We start from the raw sequence: 26,422 nt of genomic DNA, 5'->3' as shown, positions 1-26,422 counted from the left end.
GTGATTTTCGTTTAGCTTAGATTTTAAAACCAATTCGAACATTCAATCTTCTCTGGCAGAATAATTGTGTTTTACGTAAAGAAATCTCAATGGTTGATGCGCTTGTTACCTTCTCTACCCCAGTATGAGAATTCCTTCCCTGCTTAGACGGATAATACATCGTAAGTGCAAAAGCGGACAAAAGGGAGTAAATATCAATAGACATACACCTGTTGGTAAAAACGTTGTACGTAATATGCATATTTTAGTTCTGTTGTTTTCTAAACGTACAAAAAATTCTAAAAATAAACGCTATTTCTTGTTTTAGCAAAGACGGAGTATTACTCGTCTGCGAGGTTCCGTGCCGTCTCTTCTTATGGTGGTGAGGCTTTTAACCATGTATAAAAGAAAGTTTATAACATCAATGTTAAAATCTTGCGTTGAGCATGAATGGGCAATATTCGTAATTTAATTTAAACTTGCTTTACCAAGTAACTACTGATGCAAAATCAATGATGCACACTTGTCTAAGAATACATCGTGTACATGTTAAAATAGGAAATGATTATTGTATATTTGTCAGAAAAAAGGCAAAGAAGAACGAGTCAGTCCATTAGTTTTTTTTGTTCCACCCCCGATTTCGTTTGTACTGAATAAACTTAGAGGCGTTTGAAAAAGGATCACTAGTTTGTTAATAATCATAACACATCAGCTGAAGTTCACCATTGTTTTTGCAAATGATGCACCTGTGTCATCCATCCTCGTGGGTCCTTTCGTAGGACTTTGTGGGACTTTGCCGTCACAAAAACAAGGACAATCAAAATCATAAAAAAAAAATAAAATAAACCTAGTGTTTAAGGGAAAATGAAATGTTTGAGATTCTACGAGTTTACCCAAGATATTGTATCAGTCTCGGCGCTCGCTTTTCTTACCTTATCATTTGCCAGTGATATTTTCAGCGTACTTATTAATAAATACTTGCTCCAATATATTCCGGGACCCTAACTGTCTATCGAAGCTGCAGTCTACGTCTTCCGAGAGACTTTTTCCAGACTACAGGCTTTCTCTGAAGCTTTATGACTCAATAAACTGAAAATAAGAAAACAAATATACGTTTCAATAAATTAATTGGGGATCAAGTGAACTTACCAACTGTTCATGTTTAGCAACTCTCTGGCGAATATCATCGGTTAGCTGTTCACCTCCGCAAAGCAAATATGCTGCACAGTTTACTCCAAGACGTCGCTGTATGCTAACCCCTTCCCCCGAAAGTCGGATATTTAAAAACTCTCGTTTTGTTCCACTGTTTTTAAAACAGTGTTATAACTTTGATACGACATCGTACCATAATAGCGCGAGTGTATGATTTAATGAATGACTCGCGAGAGTGCTTGATGTGATGGTGCAATTTGAGGACGTGGGCGATGACGTCAGCCTTGTATTTTCACGTGACCGTTTATGACCTTTTTATGCCAAGAAATGGTGTGTAAATATTAGGATGGGTTGCAAGTCTTAATAACCCACCATGAATTTTGATGAATTTTGATCCCACTTTCTCGAACCCTCGGGTTAATTTTCAAAATTCTCGGTAATTCAAACCAAACGTAACTTCCCTTCACCAGTCAAACACTGCATGCTGTATAAAATTGCCCTCGAGTTTTCAAACTTCCTGGTTAGTAGAATCGATTACTTCTCCCAACGTGGTTCGCAAAATCAGGATTCCACTTTTCATTGTTTTTTTAGACTATTTATTTGTTTTCATTTTGATGTGTCCTAAACCTCGCGTCACTTCTTGTTTAACAACCCGGAAACAAGTTGCAATTTACAATAATATTTTAAAAACAGAATTTGTATCGCAGAGTAGCCTGAGACTGTAACCTGTGGCTAACGAAAGTGTAAAGTTTAGCATTGTCGTCGCTGCTACAACAAGCTTACAATAGTTCATGGAGTCGGCAAGAATGGGTCATTAAAATGCTTACGACCTTATCTCTACTGAAATTCAGCAGATTCTGAGGGCGGGGGGTTTCCCCCTTATCTGAGTCAGACAAATCATTGAGTTTGTCGAATTTCATAGAACTTGCGTTGCTGTTTATCTAAACCGAGGGAATTGCTTTGCAAATTGTTGCTTCGATAGCTTCCTGAGGAGAATTCAGTTGGTGAGTATAGTTCAGCAGCGACCATTTTTTCCTTACCGTGCAGTCATTATAACGTGGGTGGAATATATTTAGCTCTAGCATCACCCGTTTCCTTTGACTAGCAATGTCATTAGTCAGCATAAACTGAACGTAGCATTCCTTAATGATTTACTTCCTTTCTTACTAGACTAGAGACCTACGACCGTAACATTTCCTAGAGTAAACGATTTTAAAGCTAAATAAGTTAAGCTGGTTTATGGGGACATAAAATTTTGTTAAATGCAATTTTCCATCCGCAAAATTTAACTTCTTCGATGACATAATCCTCCTTCAGGGTCATTGAACGTTCGCCAGAGCCTTTCTGAGAGCTTTCTCTAAGTTTTAGGTTTCCCTCCTCCTTGATCATTGTAATTTGCATGCACATGATGACATGATACGTTGGCGACTGATCTCAGGGAGTTTGTAGTGCAAGCGTCTTTAATGACAAGCAGAAAACTCTTCTCGATCTTCATCCTCCAAGGTGCCCGCAAATTACCATCATCAATGGTTTTTGAACGGTATATTGAATTAGCTTTACCATACTAAAGAGCTTTGAAAGGTCAGCCAAACGTGCGCAAGTTTTAATTTTAGCCCACTTCCTTTCTACCTGTTTGTAGCAGCCACTTTTAAACAGATTTGTTCGGTGCACTTGAAAGGTAACGTTTAGCTATTATAATAGACTATTAAAGCAACCCTCTTTGGGGAAGTGTTTTTGATATCGGTATCATTTTGTTTCTATAGTGACGTGTCGGATGCTAAATTCTAATACTTTGGCCCTTTCCACACGACATAATTTTAGAAGGAGAAATTAAAGATGCAAAAAATGAGGACTATTTTATCTGATTTCACTAATTAAGCATTAATTACCTTGGTATTTTACTTTGTATTTTGTTTTCAAGTATAGAATCCAGTGATTCGAGTACACTAAACGAACGTGGCATTCTCAAGCATCGTTTTTAAATTTCACAGTATGTCACTCGCATTTCGGCGTTTGATTCACCGGTATGCCAGCTAAGACTGAAATTTGAATATTTTGACTCTTCAATGTTTTAAATTAATCTGGTTAAAAAAAATCGTAATATGTACCTTTTTAAAGCTACTCTTAGAGAACCCTCCTTCACCCTTTTTCTTTGACAGTGCAAAGCTTTTGATGCAGTTTTCTTCGTCAATGTGATAATTTCAGTATGTTTTTCCTGTTTCTTTATGATGCAGTGCATGTTAATAAACTCTAATACTGGCGTGAACGTGACTCACCAAAGTTCTTTTTTTAACATTTCAGGGATCTTTGCCTTAGCGGTGTCATGAGTCATTAGGGAGCTTAAGCAACGACGACGGTGACGGAGACGAAAACGTCACTTAAAAAGTGAAGTCGCGCTGCTTCAAACTTTATCGCGCTTATTCCATGGCGGATGGCGTTCAATTTATCAAATGTCGGCAGTTTTCTCTGGAGATGAATTCTAAAGAACTGTATCGAAGTTCAGGAAAAGAAAAAGAAAGTGGTTGGCTTGTGTTAGACTACGAGTAGTCCCGTGATTTTCACGCGCGCTCGCGTTTCGCTCGCTCTACTATCCCTGAGGAAAAATGAGGGACTACTCGTAATCCAGTTTGTGTTCACGTCCTCCATAAAACATGAAATTAGGTATTTTCACGTCGTAGTCGTGCAGTGACGGTAAAGAAATGTACAAAAAAAGGCGTGATGCACGTGCAGAGCTGCTGTTTGCCAAGCTAAACCTATTGCTTTTTTGCTGTCCTCTTTGACGTCACCGTCGTCGTTGCTTAAGTTCCCTGTTATTGCATGGTCACGTCCGTAGCTGAACCCTTAGTTCACGTGTACCCCGCCCCCTTGATAGTACGTTTTTTGTTTACTCGGATCACTTGAGGTAGGAATGCGTGCGCAATGTCTTTTACTGCGTCAACACGAGAGAAATTGAAAATTTGCAACAGTTATGCAACATGTGCAAAGTACTTCAAAGCTAGGGTTATTACTTTCACTTTCAAAGTTAAACGTATTAACATGTGCAAAGTACTTCAAAGCTAGGGTTATTACTTTCACTTTCAAAGTTAAACGTATTATTAAAGCTCTCTTTATTTACTAAATCTTTACCTCGGAAAAACGTCTTAAGAGTTCTGGGTGTTTGAAAACTGGAAGTGGTGTTACTGCCCGCGGCATTTGTCAAGTTCACTTGAGCGAGAAGCGATTTCAACGGCAAAAGCTTATTACTAATTGAGAGAAAAATGCAAAGATAGTTTAATAAAATAATCGTTTTATACATCCCTGTACATTATTCCTCTTAATAGAGGAAATATCCTCTACATATAAAACAAAGACTGAACGCTTCAAATGTTTGACCTCGGTTAAGCACTGTCCACTCTCTCTTGGCCGCAAGTGGCGACCGTAAATATGATCGAACTTTTAAATTACCCACAGACAATTGTGGCAGTTGTGTTGTGACAGTAGATGGGCTTTGCTTTAGTTGGTCTAAAATTTATCGGTTTGATCTGTTTTTGTTGTTGCTGTTTTTGTCAACAAATCGTCGTGCAACTAAGACCCTATTCTCAGCGGTCTCACCTCTCACGTAAAAAAGGAGATGAGACGGAATAAATAATGCCATTCTATCGATCTTGCGAAGCGTTGTAGTATAAATACAGCGCCTGATATTCCTTTCTCTGGCGTTCTCTCTTTCGCCAGCCATTAAGTTTCGTCCTGTATGTATTTTTTCCCTACCCAAACTCTCCCTTTTCTCTTGAGAGCATTCATCAACAGGACGAGACTGTCGGTGTCCAATCTCAATACAGCGTGAGAGAGAGAACGCTGGGAATAAAGTGGGGGACATGTAAGTGGGGGACCCCAGATAGGTGCGGTAACGTGGCGGGTCACCCCACGTGATCAAATTAAAATGAGAGATTATGTGGATAGGCGGGTTACCTCACCTACCTGGGGTCCCCCTGACTAATCTTTTACAACATTGGTAGAACCGTAGAGGAGACTGATTATGAAAGTGGAAAACTAAGGCAAGGCGAATATTTAAAACATTGCTGGGACCATAGTTAGTAGAGGAGACTGGTTATAAAAGCTGACAAACATCAAAGATGGAAACAAAAGTGCTGCAGATTATTTTGGGAACTCCCTGAACGTGCACATTTTTGTTCATAAAAATTCGGCTGAATAAATTAATGCGATGTTTTTGTAAGTTTAAAATCAAAGGAATGTTAGTTAATGTGGTGCACGGGTCAAGTCCAAAAAAGCCAGCAAAAACATACATATATATTACAAAGACGGTTAACGGGTTTCATAACCATTGCACTTTACTATCTAATATCGTACGTGGGGTCATATTTTAATTGTCGAAGCAGATATACACGGCCTCTCATTTAAAGTGTCCCGGATGAGGACAGAAAAAAATGCAACAATTTTAGCAGACGATTACCCTTGGATTTTAGTGTTTTTTGAGGCCATAAAAAAGAAATATCTAAATGAAAAGAACCTCTCTCTTGCTTCGACGCAGGGGTCGGAAATGGATCGCTTTCAGTTTCGCCTACAGGTTAAAAGGCAAGACAGTGAGAAGAGGCCTGATATTGTTTAATAAAGACTAAGTCTTTTGTGAACGGCAAAGAAATATACGCAGAAATCGATACGGGCAGTCATCCTGGAACATGAAAAAATAAAAGTAATTTTCATGAAAAAAAATACTGATTACGTATTGATTAGCTTTACTCACACAGCTACCTCTTGTAATTGTTTGCCATGAGTTAATCATTTGGCGGTTAACCATTTACGGCTCTGCGATGGTCTGTCATGTCAAGCCAAGTCGGTAATTAAGTATAATAATAATAATAATAATGACTGTTTATTAAGACTCATTGCAGCAATATACAGAATGGCTGAATTACAGAGCTATTTACAAAACATATAATACTAAAATATAATACAATAAATCCAATAAATACTAGAAAATATAATTGTACAAGCCACTAGGTATGCTTATGCGTGACAAACTAGCTCTTGCGTGCGCTTGGTCCTACAGGTAGGACGCGTGAAGCGGCTAATGCCAGATCTAAGATTATAATTATGCACAACCTCCTCTTGTTTGGGAAGCATAAAATGCAAGGGGTGATTCTCATTCCGGAGTCTATCAATATAAACCTGGCATAGATGGGCGCGTCTGTCACTTAGAGTTGTTAAATTAAGGGCATTTAATGCCTCGTTGTAATTCATTAAAGGAAAAATGATGCGCATAGCCCTTTTCTGAATGCTCTCAATCTTATAAGATAGAAAATCTGGTATATTTTGCCAGACAGGGGCAGCATATTCTAGAACAGGACGAACAATGGTTGTATAAACCTTAGCCAGTGAAGCTGGAGGTGTACCACATTGCTTAAGGACCCTTAAAGAGTAAAGCCTCCTGTTTCCCTTTTGCACTGTACTATAACTTCTACATGATGGTTCCATTTCAGGTCATTACTTACATAAACGCCTAGTAACTTACATGTCATGACTCTCTCAATTGTGTTTCTACCAATTACAATAGGATTCACAATAAAATTATGATTACTCATAAAATTAATTAGCATCTCTTTGCATTTAGTAGGGTTTAATTTCATTCTGTGATCTTCAGAAAAAGCTTAGATATCGTTTGTAACAAAATTGAGTAGACTGGCACTGTTCGTAGGGATTATTTCAAGGTCTGTGGTATCATCAACAAACTTTATTCTCGACTCATGTCAAGCCAACAAATAGTTATATATAACCAACATGTGCTTACTTGATGTGCTTTGCTTTCTTGAGGTTGACATGAATTACTTACAGACTAGGCTCTGTGAACTTAAGAATAGCTAAGGGACTCCTGTCTTTCGATTTTAGTTGACAGTAACCACATTAGTAGTAGTTTCTATACTGTTTACAGTCAGCCCGATATTTCAGACGTCTCCTCGAGTCGCAAGAGGAGTTTGCGACTCGTGGAAACGGCTGAAATTCAAGGTAGTTTACAGTCCTCTCTTTTTTCCCGCCTTGTTGAGGATGGCGATCACCGCTGTGATTTAATTTGGGCATCCCCTGTGACTCTGCACTTTTTTCCACTCTGTGTGCTGAAACGCTGTCCCCCCCCCCCCATATTTCGAACCCAAGCCTAATTTATCGAAGACGCGTAAAGGTTTGAATATATCAGTATCCGTTTGTTACGTGTCCGGCTCAAAGGTGAATAGAAAGGAAAGGAGCCGTCCGTCTTTGTTTCTTTGTTTCTTTGTTCCACCTTGCTAAATATATCATCATCTCGGAGCATTTGGTTCCGTCTTCCAATTCAGGCTAACTGATAACAGTTAGAAACTACCGCTGCGCTACCACTGCCACTCACTGCAACTTATTCACGGCGAATGTGAATCTTATCTACTCAAGTCCAAAGCGACGAGCCCTTAAGCTCTTCTTAGGTTGGCAAAGCCGTAAATGGATAACCGTTAAACCGCATGGCAAACAATTACGAGGGGTGGCTGTGTGAGGAAAGCTTGAAACCCCCCCCCTCCTCGCGACCCATTTTAATATATTTTGATTTTAGAAGCAAACCTTCACTCATTACTGTCATTTGCATGGACCCTCGCCCGACAAATTATCTGCGATAAAATATTGTTTTCTCATACCCGGAGATGATTCGAGTTTCTTTTTCTTTGTTTCTTTCTTTTTCGGTTTTTTGTTATTTTACGGTATTTATTAATTGTTACATTATTATTATTATTATTATTATTATTATTATTATTATTATTATTATTATTATTATCATCATTATTATTAATATTTTTTTTTCATGAAAATTATTTTTATTTTTTCATGTTCCGGGATGTTCCGGAATGATCCATGTTCCTGGTTTTATCGACGCCCTTAAAAAGAATCATAACGTTTTTGGTTAGAGAGCTGCGATGGACATTCACGCATATCATCATTATATTTAGCAGAACTGAAGGTGCCGCAGGAGAAAGGTCAAGTGAAAGAAATTCCTGTACGTGCTCTGAAAACGAAAATAATGTCATGAATGACTACTTTCACTTTCGATATAATCATGAGATGTCATGTGAACGGAGTTCTCGGTGGCATTTGAATACGCAAGGAAGAATTGACCGCATGAAAGGCTTTTCAAATGTAAAAAGAGGTTTGCATACAACTTAACTGAAAGGAAGAGGTACATCAAACAGGAATCCCACGTAGGCTCCCACATTTGATTTCCACGTACCATGAAGGTTCGTAGTTATTGTAGAACTCAACTTATACCAAATCGTGAGGGGTTTGCAAGGGCTTATAAATGTGCGGACGACCGGGAGAGAGATTGGATGTTTTGATCCGGTTGACTGAGCTTAAAAAGCTGCATTAAAAGTGTTAATGAGATTTTAAGAACAGTATTAAAAACCTACAAACTCTTTATTGCTTACCCTAAGAGAAGGCAAAAAACTTGCACTTAAACTACAACAACTGTTATTAAATGTCATAAATGCCTATATCAAATCTTCCATTTATATTATATCCCTAAGAGAAGGCAAAAAAACTTGCACTTAAAAAAGACAACTTTTATTAAATGTCTAAAATGCCTATATCAAATCTACAACTTCTATAAAATTTATGCTTAAGAGTGATACGAGATAGGCTTTGTTATAATTGATATAAATGGCTAAAAGTATAAACATTAAAGTACAAAAGCAGTGCTATGGTGGCAAAATATAGTTTCAAGTAAAATCGAATGTCCACCCGACCGGGCCTTTGTCTGGCGCTTTGCGGCCGGTCACCGGTCACCGGTCAAATCACAGTCACCGATGACTTTTTGATTGTAATCGCCTTTTGACTGGTACTTTAAACATAGATACGCCTCTATATTTAACTGAAAGATTCACTTAACATCCTGGAATTTGACTGGCAAATTCCGAAAAAAAAATTTGGTTTCCCTGGCTGCTTGCAACACGCCCAGAAATTTAAATTTCTTTAGGAGGATAACCTTCTACATGTAGTCTCCTTTACATTGAAAACCTTTAGGCCCCAAAATCCGCATACAAATTCTCCGGATTGATCTCCATTCATTTCCTTAAAGAATTAGTCGGGAGAATATTTCTCTTAGGGTTCTTTCTTTAAATTCTCCTCAAACGTTTCTAGCGATTGAATAACTGAAATTTAGGAGAAAATTGTTTTTGGTCACTCTTAGCACTCAAAGGGTTAATCAGTATTTTAAAATTTTAAGCAGTTGTAAAATAGTTGAGGCCCTTGAGAAAACTGTACTCTTGAATCATGCGACACCTGAACATAATTTTGGGTCTGGTACGAGTGTAGTGTCTTGAGAGTGCGACAATTTCTAGCTTCATAGCTACGGCAGTTTCACGGACTTTCATAAAATGTAGCTCTACACTTTAAATGTAAAAAATCTGTTTCAGCCCCAAAATTGGGCCGTTTTGGTGAGTAAAATACAGTCCTATTATTTTGGCTTCCATCATCAGGGCCAGTACAGTTCATTTAACGATTACTTGGGCTGATTTGGACCCACGGGCTGAAATGAGTTCCAGCATGGGCGGGAACAGCCTTTGATGTGGCTGTTTTGGCTTAAATTCATTGTGCTCAAACGGCTGCACAAGAGGCTGAATCCAACTTTGGCCTGCAGGGCTAAATTGGCACTTTGGGGGCTAAATCAGAGATTAGTTTTGATTTATTGTGTACGTAACTTGTACACGTAATAGTGTATGCACAAACCTCGTTTGGTTTTTAGATGACAGCAGTAGAAGTAGCTGAAAATAGATCGCTATATAAACTTGTTTTACACAAGGGCTAATCAATCGGACGATGGCACACAGTGCGTTACTTCCGGGAGTCTCAATTTGAGATATGGTTTATAGTGCTAAGGGAAAAGTGCAACTACGCAATCCTATCAGGCTAGCTGGAACTTAAAATGTGAGCTACATCGTATCTTCTACAGGTGGAAGAGGCGCCGACGAACTCTCCCATTACTCATGACAGCCTCTCACTCTAGCCTAAAGATGCAGCTTGCGTTAATTTGGCGAATGACAAGTTGCTATTAAAAACTTAATCATATAAATCGATCCTCTCCTTTACACCTCTCCATTTCTTATAATCCTCTTGGTCTCGAAGATGCCAAACTACCTCTATGACATCTCACTCTTGGCTTTGCCATCTGTTATGTCCTCATAGAGATATACAGAGATGGCACTTTTGTTGTCCTCAAGTTAACAGCGATTATTGTGTGTTGTAGTTGGGATTCTTGTACGGACTTCAGTTTGGTAGAAACAGGTGCAGAGAAGGGGGCTCAAAAAACAGAGCTATGACTCTTTACATCCACGATCCAGGTCCTCAGCTAACAGCTTGTGACCCGTTCCTCGATGTAATGCAAGTTATGCTCGGCCCTTCAGCATTGGTCTCTTGTCTGGCTGTTCGATAAAGACGAAAAGAATACAAACAATGAGTAGACAGACAAAAAACAACCTTTTAACTAACAAAGCAGAAATACCGAAGAGAAAACCAGTGGAAGAAAAACGTAACTAGTAATAATCCAAGCTCAACCGATCTCCTTATCAGTCTTTCTCTGGCCTGCGTTGCAGACGTTTGAAAGGAAAGGGGAAGGGGATTGGGGCACGCGAGAAGCGCGAAAGGCGCACAAGTGGGAGGGAAAGGAACCTCCTCCATTCCTCCTCGTCCAAATTCCCTTCCGCTTCCCTTTCGAACGCCTACCACGTAGACTAGACTTTTACTTCGTTGCTTTGAAGCTGGCAAAGGCGTCATTGCAGGTTTGCCAAAATACATAGAGCGATTTTCGTATGACCTTGGTTTCGATAAGTGTTCGTTATTTGCTTTTTCAGCCAATGGATGAAAAGATCAAAACATGGACTCTTCGTTTTCCCGCCAAAGAAAACATTGAAGGCATAATTGTTCGATTGGCCAATCATGTTGCAGTGTGACGTACGTCAAAGCGAAGTATCAATTGATTTATAGAAAGTTCTTGGGCATGTTTTTTTTCTATCACCCGAGCGTACGCTAAACCAACCAAAAGCCACAAGTGTTTGTATCCGTTCGATAATAAACCAACCAAATCGCTCTGTTTCCGTTCGTTATTATGTCTATTTGTTCGCGCGTTTTCATTTCAAGGTCATACGAAAATCACTGTATCCAACTAAGATCCAACTAAAGTTATGAGTATATGAAAATCATATACCTATGAGAACTGCGGGATGGAGAATCATATGAAAGAAGATGATCGCGGATCTTCTTTCATATAATTCTTCACCCCGCAGTTCTCATAATTTATGGTTTTCATACATTCATAACTTCATTATCATCCTTTCACGGGTTGATAACGAACCAATTCAACGACCTGCTCTCAGTTGGCTTGTTTAGCTCAATTGGTAGAGCGCTGCACCGGTATCGCAGAGGTCAAGGGTTCGAGTCCCGTACAAACCTGAATTATTATTCAGGCCTGTACGGGATTTTTCAGGCTTTCTTTTCGCAACTGCAGAAGTTGCGTCTATAACTGCGATGATCTTCTTTCATACAAGATTCAACTGTGATCCGTTCATTCAGTCAACACAAGGAGTTGAGTAGAACGCGTTCCACGTCGAACCCAATTATATATATGGAATTTAACATTTTTTATGTATGTATTACCACAAATAATTTTCCCCAAAGCATCCACGACGTCCATTCGTTCCATCTTTATCAGCACTTCTATGAACCTCTTGACTGTGAGACCTGGATCAACTTGCACGATATGTTCCATTAAAGCCCTGGTTGGACTTGGCGTTCCGTTTGGCTTTAAACTATCACAGATTTCTTTAGAGAGACCAAACTTGTGAGCAAAATGCATCCAGTTGTCCATTCCTGGAATTTCTTTGTCCAACAAGGGAGCTATCTTCCCCACATAGTTGATATTTGCACGAAGAGTATTTATTGTGTCGTTGTCTGTGAAATGACAAACTGCACGTCAATCAATCAATCAATCAATCAATCAATCAACCAATCAATCAATCAATTAACCAATCAACTTTAGGGAATGCACACATGTAAATCAAGGTACAGTTGAAAAGGTAACCTCTTTAATATGAATCACAGGGGTCAAGAACATTTGCCGTTTTTAAATCTTAACCTGTTAATTAAATCAGTATCATTTATTGTATGCTATCATTTCAGAAAGAAAAACCGAATAAACATGCGAGTATAGTAAACCAGCTCCAATAGGATATCCAAATGCTCTTAAGGACCGTTTATTGTTCATAACGACATATAATAAAAGATACAAATTTTGTAAGGTCCCCTCTTCCAAGACCTAAAAATAGCAAGCCCCCTATAGCTAAGTGATTTTTTTTTTTTTTAAAGCTTAGTGCAAGGAAGTTGCAGGATGCCGATGTATGTGTAGCATATGAAATCACGTTTTATGAGTTCATTGGCTATTAAGACGGAATCCATAAAGAAATTGAGTAATTTTAATTTTCACTGGACAAAAACCTTGTACCAGAATAATTTAAAGCATATTACATTCTTTTTTACATTTTTCAAGTGCTATAGATGTAGTTATCTGAAATAACACCAACGAAAACGAGTAATGGTGACGTCAACAATCACATTGCTGAGCACTATATATTTGCAGACGAAACATCAAATTGACTGGGACTCTGCGACATGTATAACGTATTCCACAGACTACTATCAACCCCTTACTTTAGAAAGCTGGTTTACTAACTTAGAACAAACGCCACTGAATCATAGCCAACAGTTACCAGCGCTGACAGAACAGCAGAACTGACAATTTGACTAACCAGGGGCACCCAATGTCAATTTTTGGAAAATATCTGTTCGGAAGACGATTTGAGATCTAGAATTTTCGAAACATTTGTTGTCTAGCTTGCCCGCCTCTCCTAGGATTTTCGAGCATCCAAAAAATGGTTTAATTGCCCATTTTTAACGGATTTTTACCCTGAAAAGGTCACCTAGAATTTTCGAGACCCTTTTTTCTGGCTGAAATTTTCGAAAAGGTAAGTTTTGATCCCTATAATTTTCGGATCACTAGACTTTCAGCTAGGAAATCCGAACAGAAGAAAAATTTTTAGGGGATACAAATATGCCCATATCTACCGTTTAAATACTAAAATACGTTCAACAATGCTATGTTTAAGTGGTTTTGAACTATATTCTCGTTGGGTGCCCTGAACTAACTATAGACGACTGTTTAACTGTGACAATAGACAGATCGAAACGCACCATTTACTGATTACGAGTCTTTATAGCCAATAACATCACGGCTTAACTGACAGACGACCAATGACATCGCGACGTAATGGACCATTCAGATCAATAACCAGAGTATAATACCATCAACTGACGTGATACAACTCACTTTGACTCGAGATGACTACTACGCAGGTTGTCGAAACTTCAGTCACTGTCACCCGGACGTTCAAACTCAACCTACTTTTGAAATGACTCCTGGGTTCAAACCTTTCACAAAGAAAATTTCCTATGGGAGCCCGAGAAGATATATGTCAAACTTCTCTAAATGACATCTTGCACATGAAATTTTCAGAACTTTACTTGTGTTTTCACAATTCATGTGAAATTTGACGTTCATTTTCTCGAGCTCCAATGAGAAATTTGCTTCGGTGTTATTACCGATGACTAATTTCATCTATAGCCCTTGAAAAATGTAAAAAAGTATGCAATATATTCTTTAAATTATTCTGGTACAAGGTTTTTGTCCACTGAAAGTTAAAATCAGTTTCCCGGTGGATTCCGTCTTAAACTGTCACATCAACATTCGTAAGATGGAAAAATCATTGACTCGAGCAGGTTTTCCAATCTAACACAACCATACTAATCTCCACAACGGCACTAATCTCCCGATCGTATTATCAAATAGCCACAGATTTTGAGGCGACCATTACGTTCAGTGTACGTTAGAAGTGATTTTTAATTGTTTTCAACTGGGGTTGAACTGGGTTGGTTACTTAGATCCTTGTTATTATTTGTCTTTTTTAAACAACTTGAACAAAAGTATTTATTTAAACATTTAGCATATCCTAAAATAACCAACCCCTTTTTCTTAAGGCCTCCTTTCCTACCCTATACTACCCTTGAAAGTATTCAGACACACTGAATCGGACTCGTTAGGGGAAAGCCTGATAAATTTCTGTGGTTTTTAGTATTTCAAAACGTACTAACTAATTGTCTCTGATTTCGGTAGTTAAATAAGAATTAGTTCACTATGAATTATGAATCATGACTGATGTCCTTTTCACCCGCTTTCTTTCAGTGAGCATTTGGAAACATGCAGTAGAAAATGATACCTTGAAGAAGATCCTCCAGTACATCACATACGTCCGTTCTCCGCATTTCTTTCAAGACAAGCTTCATCTCCTTTACCGTCAGTCCAGGGTTTTTGTTTCCAATGATCTCAAGGACTGCTTCCAATCTAATTTTCTGAGCGGAGGGGGCGGTTGTACACGGGCTTGTGGAAGTGGCAATTTTCTGCAGTGTTTCATCTGGAATATTGATCTTCCGCCCTAAATCCTTCCAGTTGTTGCTCTGGTCCAACTTTAGACAGATGTTTCCAAAAGTGGTTGAATTGAGTGCTTGTAATGGTGCAATGCCTGTAAAAATTAAGAAAAATAAATTTTGCTTACACAATTTTATTTGGACATTTTCCTATAGGTCGTGACTTTCATCCAGAATCACAGTACATTTGTATGTCTAAGTTTCATGTACAGTAGCGACACTTGTTGGTAAATTAAATGGCCGGAAGACATATGTTCTAAAACGTATCGCGGTTCGAATTCTTTGTCAGTTAATTATTAAAATCAGTAAAACTATAATTCAGTTATTGGAATTTCTGCTTGATTAAAGGAAAATGACGAATAACGGTACTCGACTAGTTTCCCTATGCTTTTTCATATATTGTACATTATGAATTTGCTTCAATATCTCGATTGGTTTTGCCATTGGAGAATGGTCTGATTTATTGCCTTTTTAGAGCGATTCAGTTTCTAGTGCAACTCGCGATCGACGAAAGCGTGAACACTTTGGTTTGGATTGATAGACATTGACTGGAGTTAAACTGAACAGTAACTACTTTGCCAGCCAACCATCAGGCGTGTGTAGCCGATAAAAAAACCCTAGAGAGGACACTCACCAACGCAGGGACCAGTCCCTTTTCCCTTTTTTTTAAATAAAATTTTCAACAGAAAATGTACCCGTTTCGTATCGGCCTTGATTCCATCTACAAATGGTACCCCTTCCACATACCTACAAAAGATCACTGGATCCCTTTTTAACTTCTGTAACTGACTAAATCGTTAAAACAGGAAGTCGGCATTAGACGCGTATGTTCGAAATACTTGTCATGAGTTAAAAGAATCGACAGATTTCACTACCCTTTCATGTATCTGAAGCCTGAAAAGGGTAACCCCTCTCGGGTGGAGCCTCCACAGTACAGAACTTTATAGGGAGCCCCCAACCTCACGGGTACAAAAGCAAACAGCAAATTATAACTTACCAGGAACTTTTTCCAATTCCAGCACAAGATCGTTTCTGCCGATGGCTTTGAGTCCATCTTTGAGTCCTTGAACTGAGAAGTTAGGGTCATCTGCCTCTTTATTCTCAAACATATTTTTGCTTGCACTATTTTCTAGACTGCGCTGGCACTTCATCTGAACTTCTTGCGGTACTTGAAATTCTGCAGCAAGATGCTTCCAATACTGGGACCCAGAGTTGTCCGGTTGATCCAATTTGCGAGCAAGCTCATCCATGACAAAAACATTCGTTACGATTGCGTCATTCACCAGAACATCTGTAAGATATTTTTGTGATGTGATTTGATATCATATTGAGTTGATTGTATCAGGTTAAATCGCAGACTAATGGCAGGGTTGCACAGTGACTCATACTGGGAAGCCAGAAAACGGATTTTTCAAGTGTATCTAGGCAGTACGTAGTTCGGTTATAGTTCTCTCATGAGAAAGGAAGAGAATGGGTCCTGGGAACGGAGTTGAAAAGTGTTATGGTTACGAAGCAGATGACTGAGATGAAGCCCGTCAGACTTTAATTTTCGTCATTTCTTTTTGTTAGCTTCTTTGGACTTGACTGTGCGCTCAGTAGCAAGATTCATATCATTTTGAAACGTCGCATTAGTTTTATCAAGTCCAAATTTGTGAACAAAAGACAAATGACTGTTTGGCTAAGGTAAGAGAGCCCTCATCATATAATTTAAACTGCAGCAAAGATGTTTTCATATTTTATTTGGATGATTTCCGGCTTTCATAGCCCTTTTCCTCTATCAACCACAATTGAGAGAACAAACAATTACTGTATTACTCATTAACAATTTGTCATCTCCCGGAAGAGCACAAAGCCATCAACATGATAAAATACATCTACCTTGCTTTTGTTAAAATCTGTTAATCAAAAGGGGTACTCCCAAAATAATGTTCATCAGTACCATGGTCTACTAATTAATTAAGAAAACTTTTTATATTACCTTCAGGAATATGATGAATATTGAAGCCGTTATCATTAGCTGACGCTACGCTTGCACTTGAAATACTTTCTGTAAGAAACAAATAATCGACTGATATAATGAAACCCGTTGGCCAACAACTGGTCTTATCTGGGATCGCATTATTCTGAGCCAATATGATTACGTTGTATTCTAGTTGTGTCTCTCTTGACCAACATGGTGGTGTAAGGTCAAAGCCGGGCGGTTGGACACCTCATGCACGAGGCTTATATGTCGAAATACTCTTTGCCGCTTTTCAGAGAAGAAGAAAAGCCTATATTTAGTGGAAAATCATTAAGAATAAGGGAAGCTTATTTAATAGGAAAAGAAATGATGATAATAGCAGACAAAATAGAGCTAAGATTATGGTTTGCACTGAAGTGTAGAGATAGGGATTGATTTGCAAGAATCATCAAAAAACGCTGACATTCTTATTGTCTATACGTGCTTTTTCTTGCCGTTAAGAACTGCCTATTAGTTTTTTGGAAACGTAATGCCAGCATGCCTTGTCGAATTCTTAGAGAACGGTGAGAAAATTAGTTGACACCTTTAGGTACTTTAGTACACTCATCCAGCCAAATACGTTTCCTGGAATAAATTTCTCAGATCCTGAAATTTACTAAGTGATTTCCTTCATGTCTGTCCGTCACATATTCGTCAAGAGATCATAATAGGATCCTATTCATATCTCTTGATTCCTTGACAGCTTGTGATATTTCGATTCTCATTTCCTCAAATTGTTAAAAAGTTGTACATCTGTTGCTGAGCAATGCCGTATAAAATGTCCTCACTAGCAACGTCAGTGCCAGTAAGTACTTCTATACCAGCAACCAAAATACAGTGTGTATCTTTGGGTTAGTGTTGGGCATTTAGCTCCTGGTGTAGGGTGCACAGTGTTTTTTGCGAAAGTGTTTTTCTTTGTTATTTCCAAAATACTGAAATAAAAACCACCGGATGGGTATTTAGTATCAACATAGGCAGTAAAACAAGCGTAAACCTCTGAGTTTTGGTGAAGGGTATTACCCTGTTTTGTCACGTTAGACTGTAAAACGATGCAGGAATTTTAAATGCTGGAAAAAAATTGTCAAATACATCACGCTTTCTCAACAGCTGAGGAAGTTGTATCAAAGGTTTTGTCGTGATAATCCACTGAGCAAGGTGTCGTTCTGCCGTCTATTTTCACAAGAAGAGAATGTCATACTAAGTTTATAATCCGATCTTTTTTTTGTGATATTAGTTTCAAATAGATCACGGGTTAGGGGCTGGAGAGTTCAGCACTAGATAAAAAAATTAGGGTTTTCAATAAGGTATTTGTGCAAACTTCACTTTATGTCAGTAGCAATTTAATTATAGTTGCTGGTAGGGATTATATAGTACTAATAATATACTAATAATATACAAGAAAAAATTCCTTGAATGTGATTGGCTAGGAGCAATGCAGCCTTAAGTAAGCACAGTGAAAAAAAGAGGAATCATAACGCAAAAAGAACGAAATGCAAATGTCTCTAAGAATGGGGTACTGTGATTGGTTTATAAACGATAAAAATTTATAAGAAGAAATCAGGGCCCGGTTGCATAAAACGTCACTTAAGCGGTCCACTTAGGGAATTCACTTAAGTGGTTGCACTTACGATTTTCGTAAGTGTTCACTTAAGTGTCGTTTATGCAACAGAAATTGCGGGTGTTGCATAAAACTTCTTTTACGGGAAAAATAGCACGTAAATTGACGGGACCTATATAGGTCCCGTATCGTCACTGTTTTTACTAAATTTAACGAGATCTTTTACTGAGAAGTGAAAAAAAGTATTTTTCTTCACGTAATTCGTTCTAATGCGCTTTGTTAACCTCTGATGTACACTTTTGTGAAAAGAGAAGAAGAACTATCATTTTCAGTAGATATTGAAGAAAAATAACGTTTGCATGCAAATTTCATTTTTTGAGAGGCTTAAAAGTGTTGGAAACGAATTTTACTTTCTTTACACTCAACGATGGTTAGCTTAAAAAAAAAAGAGTGAATCGTTAATAAAGTACTATATCAAGGTTACGTGTGCCCTTAAGTGAGCCCGTAAGTTACCACGTAAAACAGAAACTTACGAGAGTGCTAAGTGTGTTCCATGCAACACCCGTAAGTGTACCCATAGCGGATTCGTAAGTGACCTACTTAAGTGAGCACTTAAGTGCAGGTTTTATGCAACCGGGCCCAGATGCCGCATATCTGCTGGCGGCTACCTTGGAAGTTTGCGAGTGGGCCAGCGTGCAAATCCGATTTTAGCTCTGTCGTAGCAGAAAATTCCATTGAAGAATTTAAAAAATCTTCATATTCTTAAAACGAACGCACTGTCAAGAGGACCATATTTCGAGACGACCTCGAGCCCGAAAGTTTCAAAGCTATGATATGTCAGATTTGGACAGGCCTGTTTGAAAGAGAAAGAATATACCTGTTAAAAATATAATTAGGGACAAGCAATTCTTCAGTTCCTCGAAGCAAGTTTGAGAGGTAAAGCCAAACAACTACGTCTAGCGAGCCGCTGAAAGCGTCCAAAGCCAGGCAGATAAATTGTTTATGTAGTCTATTATTTAAAGAAGTAATCTTGTGACCTTTCTCGTTCAATTTGCACTCTTACGTTTTTCAAAAAGCTGAAACTGCATTCGCCGGAATTTTGATACTTTTTCAGAGGTACCCAACGACGGTTTCCTCCTAAATGCATTGAAAAGACATTTTAGGCTATCCAGAGTACTTTCAGATCTCTAAAAATGCATTCTAATCGGCACTATAAAATTTGTATCTGTTCGGTCATCCTAGGGGTACTTGAGTCTCTTCGAAATAACAAGGGCTTCAGTGTTATTTTCCCGAAAATTTTCGATGTAATTGTACGTTTTACGAAAGTGAGAATTTTTCTTATTCCTCCGCTCTATCACATTCTTGCATCCGAAAATTTTGTTTCCTTTTTCTACGAAAATCTAACATAAGGAGTAAAATATGAAAAGTTAAACTAATCAGAAAATCGTAGGGAATTTTTTAGACAAGCTTCGAAAATTGTACCTGAATGGAACGCTCATCTAGAAATTTTTTGCCGTATTCAAGCAATAGAAAATTCTAGGCAATATTTGTTTCTCCGAACAGATATTTTACAGAAAACCGTCGTTGGATGCCCCTGCTTTTTGAAAAACACTCTCTTACATTCCAAATTGAACTCGTTAATAAAGTCTTATGTTTACGTATACAAAATGATTACTATCTCTGTTAAGATACTAAAAATGGATCAGTGCATTTTAATAAGTAGTTGACTGTTAACACTGTTATAGCATACGACGACTTAAAATGAATTGTTACTAATTAAAGAAGTTCGCTGTTTAATAATAAAATCAATAATGATAATGATGATAATGATGATGATAACGCTTTGATAACAGCATTTCTACTATGTGGCTCTAATCTGTTATGTCTGTCTGTTATGTTTTAAGCTACCCTACACAATAGTAAGACTGATAGTTACCATTGGAGGCTTTGTTCGCCAAGTGATCCTCAGTTCCAATTTTAGTCAATGGCACTTTTTCACCTGTGAAAGAAGTAAGGCCAAAGAAGCAGTGTAAGGGCGTTATCATTCGTGTTATTTTATAATTTAATATTTAATTGAAGTGCAAGATTTGCTATCACAAATGAAATAATTGGAGAGAGAAGAAATTGCGTCATGAAAGTGTTTCGATACAGTTTTTCGGACACCATACCGATACTTTTCAATGGCCTTAAAAGTGATTCTATCAATCAATCGTCATAAAGTGATTTTAAACAGTGAATTTTGTAACGCAGATTTTTGCTAAACACCACAATTAAAGCTGTTGTCGGTTTTTCAGTAGCAGGTCGAGATCGCGCAATTAGGCATTTATTGATTTCTTTTGTTTATTATTGTCATGGTAGTATCGATTTTACTTTAAATAAAAAAAACTGCAATTTGACAAATTTCAATCCAGAGTCAGTCAGTGGTTTAAAATTTTATAGCGATCAAACAAAGATAAAGTCACTCTTAAGTCGAATTCAAACATACAGAAGTTTTTACCTCTTACAAAGATTGTTTTTTTAACACCAAACTTTAAATTCATTTTCAGTACCTGGTCTAGATCACACAAAATTCGGCTTTCATCAGTTTCAAAGTTTTTTATTTATTGTTGTCATAGTAATATCGATTTTACTTAAAACTAAATTTTCACAAATCCATAGCCAATTACTGGTGAAAATTTAATAGCGATCGGACAGGGAAAGAACTCTTAAGGCGATTGAAAAATCTCGGTATGGCCTCTGAAAAACTGTATCGAAACACCTTAACGTGGAATCAAAATCGCTCCAGTCGTTCTCGAATCCGCTAGAACGCGCCTGTGTACGAGGCAGAACACCATTAATATATATTCGTTCAGAGATCCAAAAATCAGAACGAGAACTCATCTTAGGATATTAAGCCTAGGAGAGAAAGGAATAAGAATTCTATAAAACGTTCGTACCTCTCTCTGAACCCTCACGCCTAATACAGCAAATTATTCTGTGGATGACTTGTTTAAACTTGATTACAATGAAGACGATGAAGCAAAGGGTTACAAGAATTTGCAGCCATTTGAGTGATAGATGGCCAAAAGGCAAGCTTTTGCGTCAGATAAGCTCAAAAATCACACTAGCGGAGGAAAATGAAAGGAGAAAAAGAAAGAGCGAAGAGGAAGAAAGGAGGAGAAGAGAAAACAAAAGCTGAATGGTTGCACCCTTAGTTTTTATTTTGGTTACCTTGGAGATAGTTTTTGGTCGGCAAAAAAACTGCTTTACTTACTTGGCAGTAACGTTTTCAAAAATTCGGCCAAATTTACATATGTATATCAGTTGTATGAATAAATAAATAAACAAGTTGATTTTGGTCTCGCAATCGGTGCAAGCATGTTGCGCGACCGAAGTTGCATGAAATATTCCCCAAAGTGATAGAGGCTTTACAGTGGTTATTTTTTTCAGATGTCTACTCAGGACTTTTTAAAATGCACTGATAATTTCATACATAAACGATAGTTAGAAGAGGAGATTGGTAATGAAAGGAGGCAAACATCAAAGATAAAAACAACGGTGCTGCAGTGTCTGCTGCAGTTTACAGCCTAGTGCAAACGGACGCAACATTGTTGGCCAACGTCCCAACATTGTGTTCACATATTAATCGCGTTGGAATATATTATTTTTATATTGGTCAATAAGATTGTCAAGACCACAAAAACAGGTAACAAAGGAGTCTGACGGGTTTAATGTCTATTAACTGATTAAAAACACTATTCTTAATCTTGGTTGCAGCTTCGGTTGACCTTACGTCAGTACCCTCTCTTTTTCTGTAAGAAGATATTTATCGAGGATGAAATTTGGAAAATTTTAAGAATATTTTAAGAATAAAACCCGAGGCTGAGATTTTGAAAAGGATACAATTTTATGTATGAAATTCTGTAAATACAGTACAACAACATGTTTTTAACTTAACCGTAAAGAAAATACCGTAAAATTCCGAAATTAAACCCCTCCATGTAGAAGCCCCTCCAAATATAAGCCCCCCAAACTCGTAACGCAATAAAACCCTCCGTTAAATCGCCCCTCCGAATATAAGCACCCCCGGGGGCTTGTACTTTGAAGTTGCCCTCAAATACAAAGCAAAACAAAGCAAAAACGGTAAATTTCCTTCCAAATATAAGGCTAGCCCAATCGATTTTGAAACGCAAATGTCCTTCCGTAGATAAGCCCCTCCGAATATAAGCCCCTCCAAAAATAAGCCCCTCAAAAAGGGCCTTTAAAAAATATAAGCCCCGGGGCTTATTTTCGGAATTTTACGGTATTTCTTTCACTAAATAGCAAGAACACTGGTAGTTGAAAACCCAGTTCGGTGGTACCTCGATATAACGAAGCTCTTCATAACGAAGTCCTCGGTATAACACACAATTTTCCTTTTAGAACGTCATAGCGAGCGAGTTTCGGTGCCCTTTGAGCCTTTTGAGCTTATCTTATTATTTACATGGGCCAGTGATTAAAATGGTTAATATTAGTGCTCATGCCCTTATAAACTCTCACCTGCAAAAACATCACTAACGTAACATCATCAACATGGGTTCATGGATGACAACATATCACGATTAGCAGATTGGGTTAACAGAGTGAGCGAGTCTAGACGTAGTGTGCCGGCATTGCGTAAAAGCCAAATCTTGACTGATCATGAGTCAGCAAGAATTGTACCATAGCTATCTTAATCATTAATTATTCGCTAGTTGTAAGCATAGACATCCATGCGTGACGCAAGATAAAGTTATGTGCTTCTTCAGCAAATTCCTCTTACGGCAAAGCGTGGATTTTCGTAGTCACGCGAGAGTAAAGAAAAGGAAAGCTGATATATCTGTAGCTGTCAAAATATTATTCAGTGGTCAGGTAAACGGCTTTAGATATCCAGAGCTGTTCTCATACTTTTTACTTTTGCTCTGTCACTTTAGAAGACTAGTCCTACTGGTCGCAATATAAATCAATCCCGGGGGGAGTATTCCTGGGAATTCGTGGTGGGGGTGTGCCGCCCTGTTCTCCAAATCCCGACCCTATTTCAGACCAAAAAATTTTGATTTTCCACACCCTTTTTCAGACCTAGCCTCTTAAATTCATACCCGTCTTCAGACCTGGCTTGGGCAGGAATCATGTTTTCATTACTTAGATTAGAACGCCAACAAAAAGATTTTTTAAAATCCATCTCGAATTCGCAGAATATTCTTCTTTGAATTTTTCATTCATGAAACGACAAATGCGTTCATGCATTCCCTCGAAAACTATACCCGAATTCAGACCAAAATAGGCAAAGTCTATACCCGTTTTCAGACCCAAACGGCGCAAAAACCATACTCTGTTAGGCAAATTTAAGGGAGTACCCCCCCGGAAATCAATATTGGCCGCATTGCCAACTTGCTACACTTCTGGCGTCTAGCTATAGTGCTCTGCACTTAGACGCCTGTGGAACTAGAAAAGTTTTTTACAGGAGAATCATAGTGTTCCGGTGAGGTCTTGGAATAAATACTCTGCAATTGGCTAAAATATGTTCCCTGTAGGAAATCTTCCTATCCAACGTAAATTCTAGAATCATGAGAGTGGGCTTCACTTCTAGGTCATACTTGTATCTATACGAACCCGAAAGATCATAGCTTGATGAGTCTTAGGCCTGTTTCAAACGTCGTGCTACTTCCGTGCTAAGCTGGCTCGACTGTAGCTCGCGATCGACTGTAGCTCGACTTTAGCACGACACCAGCTGCACCAGCACGACTTGGTTTCAGACGTCGAATTTAATTCAGTCGAGTAGAACGGCTGTTGCCGAAAACAAAACACAAAATTAAAGACACGTTTAGCAAACTGTTAAATGTATTCTAATGCATTTATAATTTATGAATTGAGTTTGGCACGGCAGTAGCGCGACGTTTGAAACCAAGTCGAGCTACTGCCGTGCTAAAGTCGAATTTAATTCGATCAATTTAGTTCGGCACGGCAGTAGCACGACGTTTGAAACGGGCCTTAGTTTTATTATGTATTTGAGAGTAAATTTCTCCCGGTTCTCTTACACATCGCGAATGTTCTAGAACTTGCTACAAAAGGGCAAATGGATTGCTAACCTACTACCTGTACTACCAAAGTTGTTGAAAAAAGAGGTAATCGTTGACCTTTTGAATTGAAATCTTAGCTACGTTCGAACAGTTTATAGGAAAAACTATCCGTTAAGGCGAAGTATTTCAGGGCTCCTGCTATTCCTGCGATTTGTTTCAAATGCTCTTCAGAATACACAGTCTTCTCAACAAAACCGACGCAAAAACAGTAACGTACAATAATGTACAACGAATAACAGACTGATTTTAAACAACCCGGGAAACAGTATCTAACAGCTACAAATAAAACAAAATCATGGAATTAATTATTGTATCCATTAGTCCTAAGAGCATAGCAGTCTACTATCCTTTTCACGAGTGTGGGATATCTTTAAAAGACAAGTCAGAAAACATGCAAGAAATAGATAATAATCAAAATGAAATTATTTTTTTTCCACCCAGCTCTTTGTTTATAAATGTCGGGCTGAAAGAAATTACATCAGCTTATGCAAATTTTTTATTGTTTGAAATTCATCAGCACAGGAGAATGAAAAGTTATCAAGCTATGCCCTTATTGGTCATCTGCACTTCGAAATCAAAAGAATTAATGACAACGATTAAAAAAACTCGTGTTCAGCGGGAAAAGTGGCGTCTATTCTAAGATACTTATCCAAAATGTTGTGTCAATGTCAGCGTCCGCTCTTACCTAACATTTACCGATGATATTTCCTTAACGTTATACTTGTGCAATATACACTTAAATTATCTTTGTCAGAGGAAAAGGACTTAGAGGATTTTTCGTCTTTAGGCTTTCTACGGATTCCCGGCTTTCCAACTGTTTTAGTACTGGGTAACTAAAAGAAAAAAACCCGCGAAAGAAGACAATTCGATCAATTTATTGGGGAATCAAGTGAGCTTATGCATACTTTTGGACTGACTGAGAAAATATTATTTCTGTACGTACCTCCTTACAAATTGGTGCCATGTTTTGCTCTTTCCCCCGAAAGTCTGAAATTCGGGAAACTTGATCTGCTCTCCTGATCTTAAGACATTAGTGTTATCATGTTATAAACACTTAATCGATCACGACTGTATGTATGCGAGTTTATGATATAGGGAGAATAAATGAATTAGTTCAATCTGTAGGTGACGGTGCAATTTGAGGACCGCGGGGGCGATGATGTAAGTATTTTCACGTGACGTCATTTTTCCAATTTTTCGGTTATTTATAACTAGTTAAAGAAAACTTTCAATTCACATTTTTTTTCAACTCAGCTTGTCCAAGCACCGAAGAGTTAAATAGCCTATAACCTGCTGATATGATAACGAATGTTTTTACCAGTGTCGTGGCTGACACAGTGCATGCAGTATGAAAGATGTCGTCATCAAAACGTTCACGAACTTATCTCTGCATTCCGCAGATTCTGAGCGGGTGGGGTTTTTCCCTTATTTTTGAGTCAGACAAATAGTTCGTCGAATGTTAGAGAACTTACGTTCCTTCTTCTCAACAGAGGAAATTGCTTTGCTAATTCGCTGCTTCTATAGAGACGTTCCTCCTCAGGAGACTTTTGGTGAGTAATGTTCAGCAGCAGCCATTTTTTCTTTACTCGGCATGCATACTACGTGAGGAATAGAATTAGCCTTGCATCATCCGTTTCCTCTCGCAATGTCATTAGTCAGCATAAAGTGAACGAAGTATTTCTTGATGATTTCTTTCCGTTTTTGCTAGACCAGAGTCCCACATGTGACATTTCTTCACAAAAGAAAAGCTAAAGCTAAATAAGCTAAGCTGCTTAGGGAGAGAAAATTTAGTTGTACGCGCAAATTTATATCCCCAAAATTTGATTGGACATCTGTAAAGGCAGGCTTTATGTAAGTTTGCAAGATAAGAATATTTTCGCCTCGATGTCTTTCTGGAAACACAAGAGAAAAATCAACCGCTTTCTGATCTTCACGAGCCTGTATTAAGGATTTTTTTTTATTGTAGTACAGCAATGTATGTATACCTCTATACCGACCATATTGTTAATAAATGCAAATTTACCGTTTAGATTTACAGCATTCTTTTTATTAGAAACGTGCTCCAAAAATAGGCCACCTTCAATGGAGCAGCGGATATCTGTGGTTTTCAAACGTCAT

The 26,422-nt window shown here is 38.1% G+C and overlaps 2 protein-coding genes across 3 annotated transcripts in view; one reads left to right on the top strand and one right to left on the bottom strand.

Annotated features, from left to right (window-relative positions):
• The window catches only part of LOC140936321 (uncharacterized), a 161,137-nt gene that overhangs the window by 128,200 nt on the left and 6,515 nt on the right, over nucleotides 1-26,422 (top strand). The window contains exon 1 of one of the 2 annotated variants that reach the window (XM_073385773.1): nucleotides 25,712-25,854. The exons of the other annotated variant lie outside the window; for it this stretch is intronic. The gene's annotated coding sequence lies outside the window, so the exon portion shown is untranslated. Of the gene's footprint in view, nucleotides 1-25,711; nucleotides 25,855-26,422 lie in introns of those variants that run through there. 2 annotated transcript variants of the gene reach the window in all.
• On the bottom strand, nucleotides 9,851-16,819 carry LOC140936317 (uncharacterized). The gene is made up of 5 exons (XM_073385771.1): nucleotides 16,649-16,819; nucleotides 15,668-15,961; nucleotides 14,463-14,765; nucleotides 11,791-12,084; nucleotides 9,851-10,559 (listed from the first exon to the last, which is right to left on the bottom strand). Exons 2-5 carry the CDS (start codon nucleotides 15,918-15,920, stop codon nucleotides 10,483-10,485), a joined length of 927 nt encoding a protein of 308 aa, XP_073241872.1. The 5' UTR covers nucleotides 15,921-15,961; nucleotides 16,649-16,819; the 3' UTR covers nucleotides 9,851-10,482.

The sequence above is a fragment of the Porites lutea genome, chromosome 5 (assembly GCF_958299795.1).
Source record: "Porites lutea chromosome 5, jaPorLute2.1, whole genome shotgun sequence".
NCBI lineage: Eukaryota > Metazoa > Cnidaria > Anthozoa > Scleractinia > Poritidae > Porites > Porites lutea.
The sequence above is the reverse complement of the archived record's forward strand: the minus strand, read 5'-3'. Positions and strand labels throughout refer to the sequence as shown.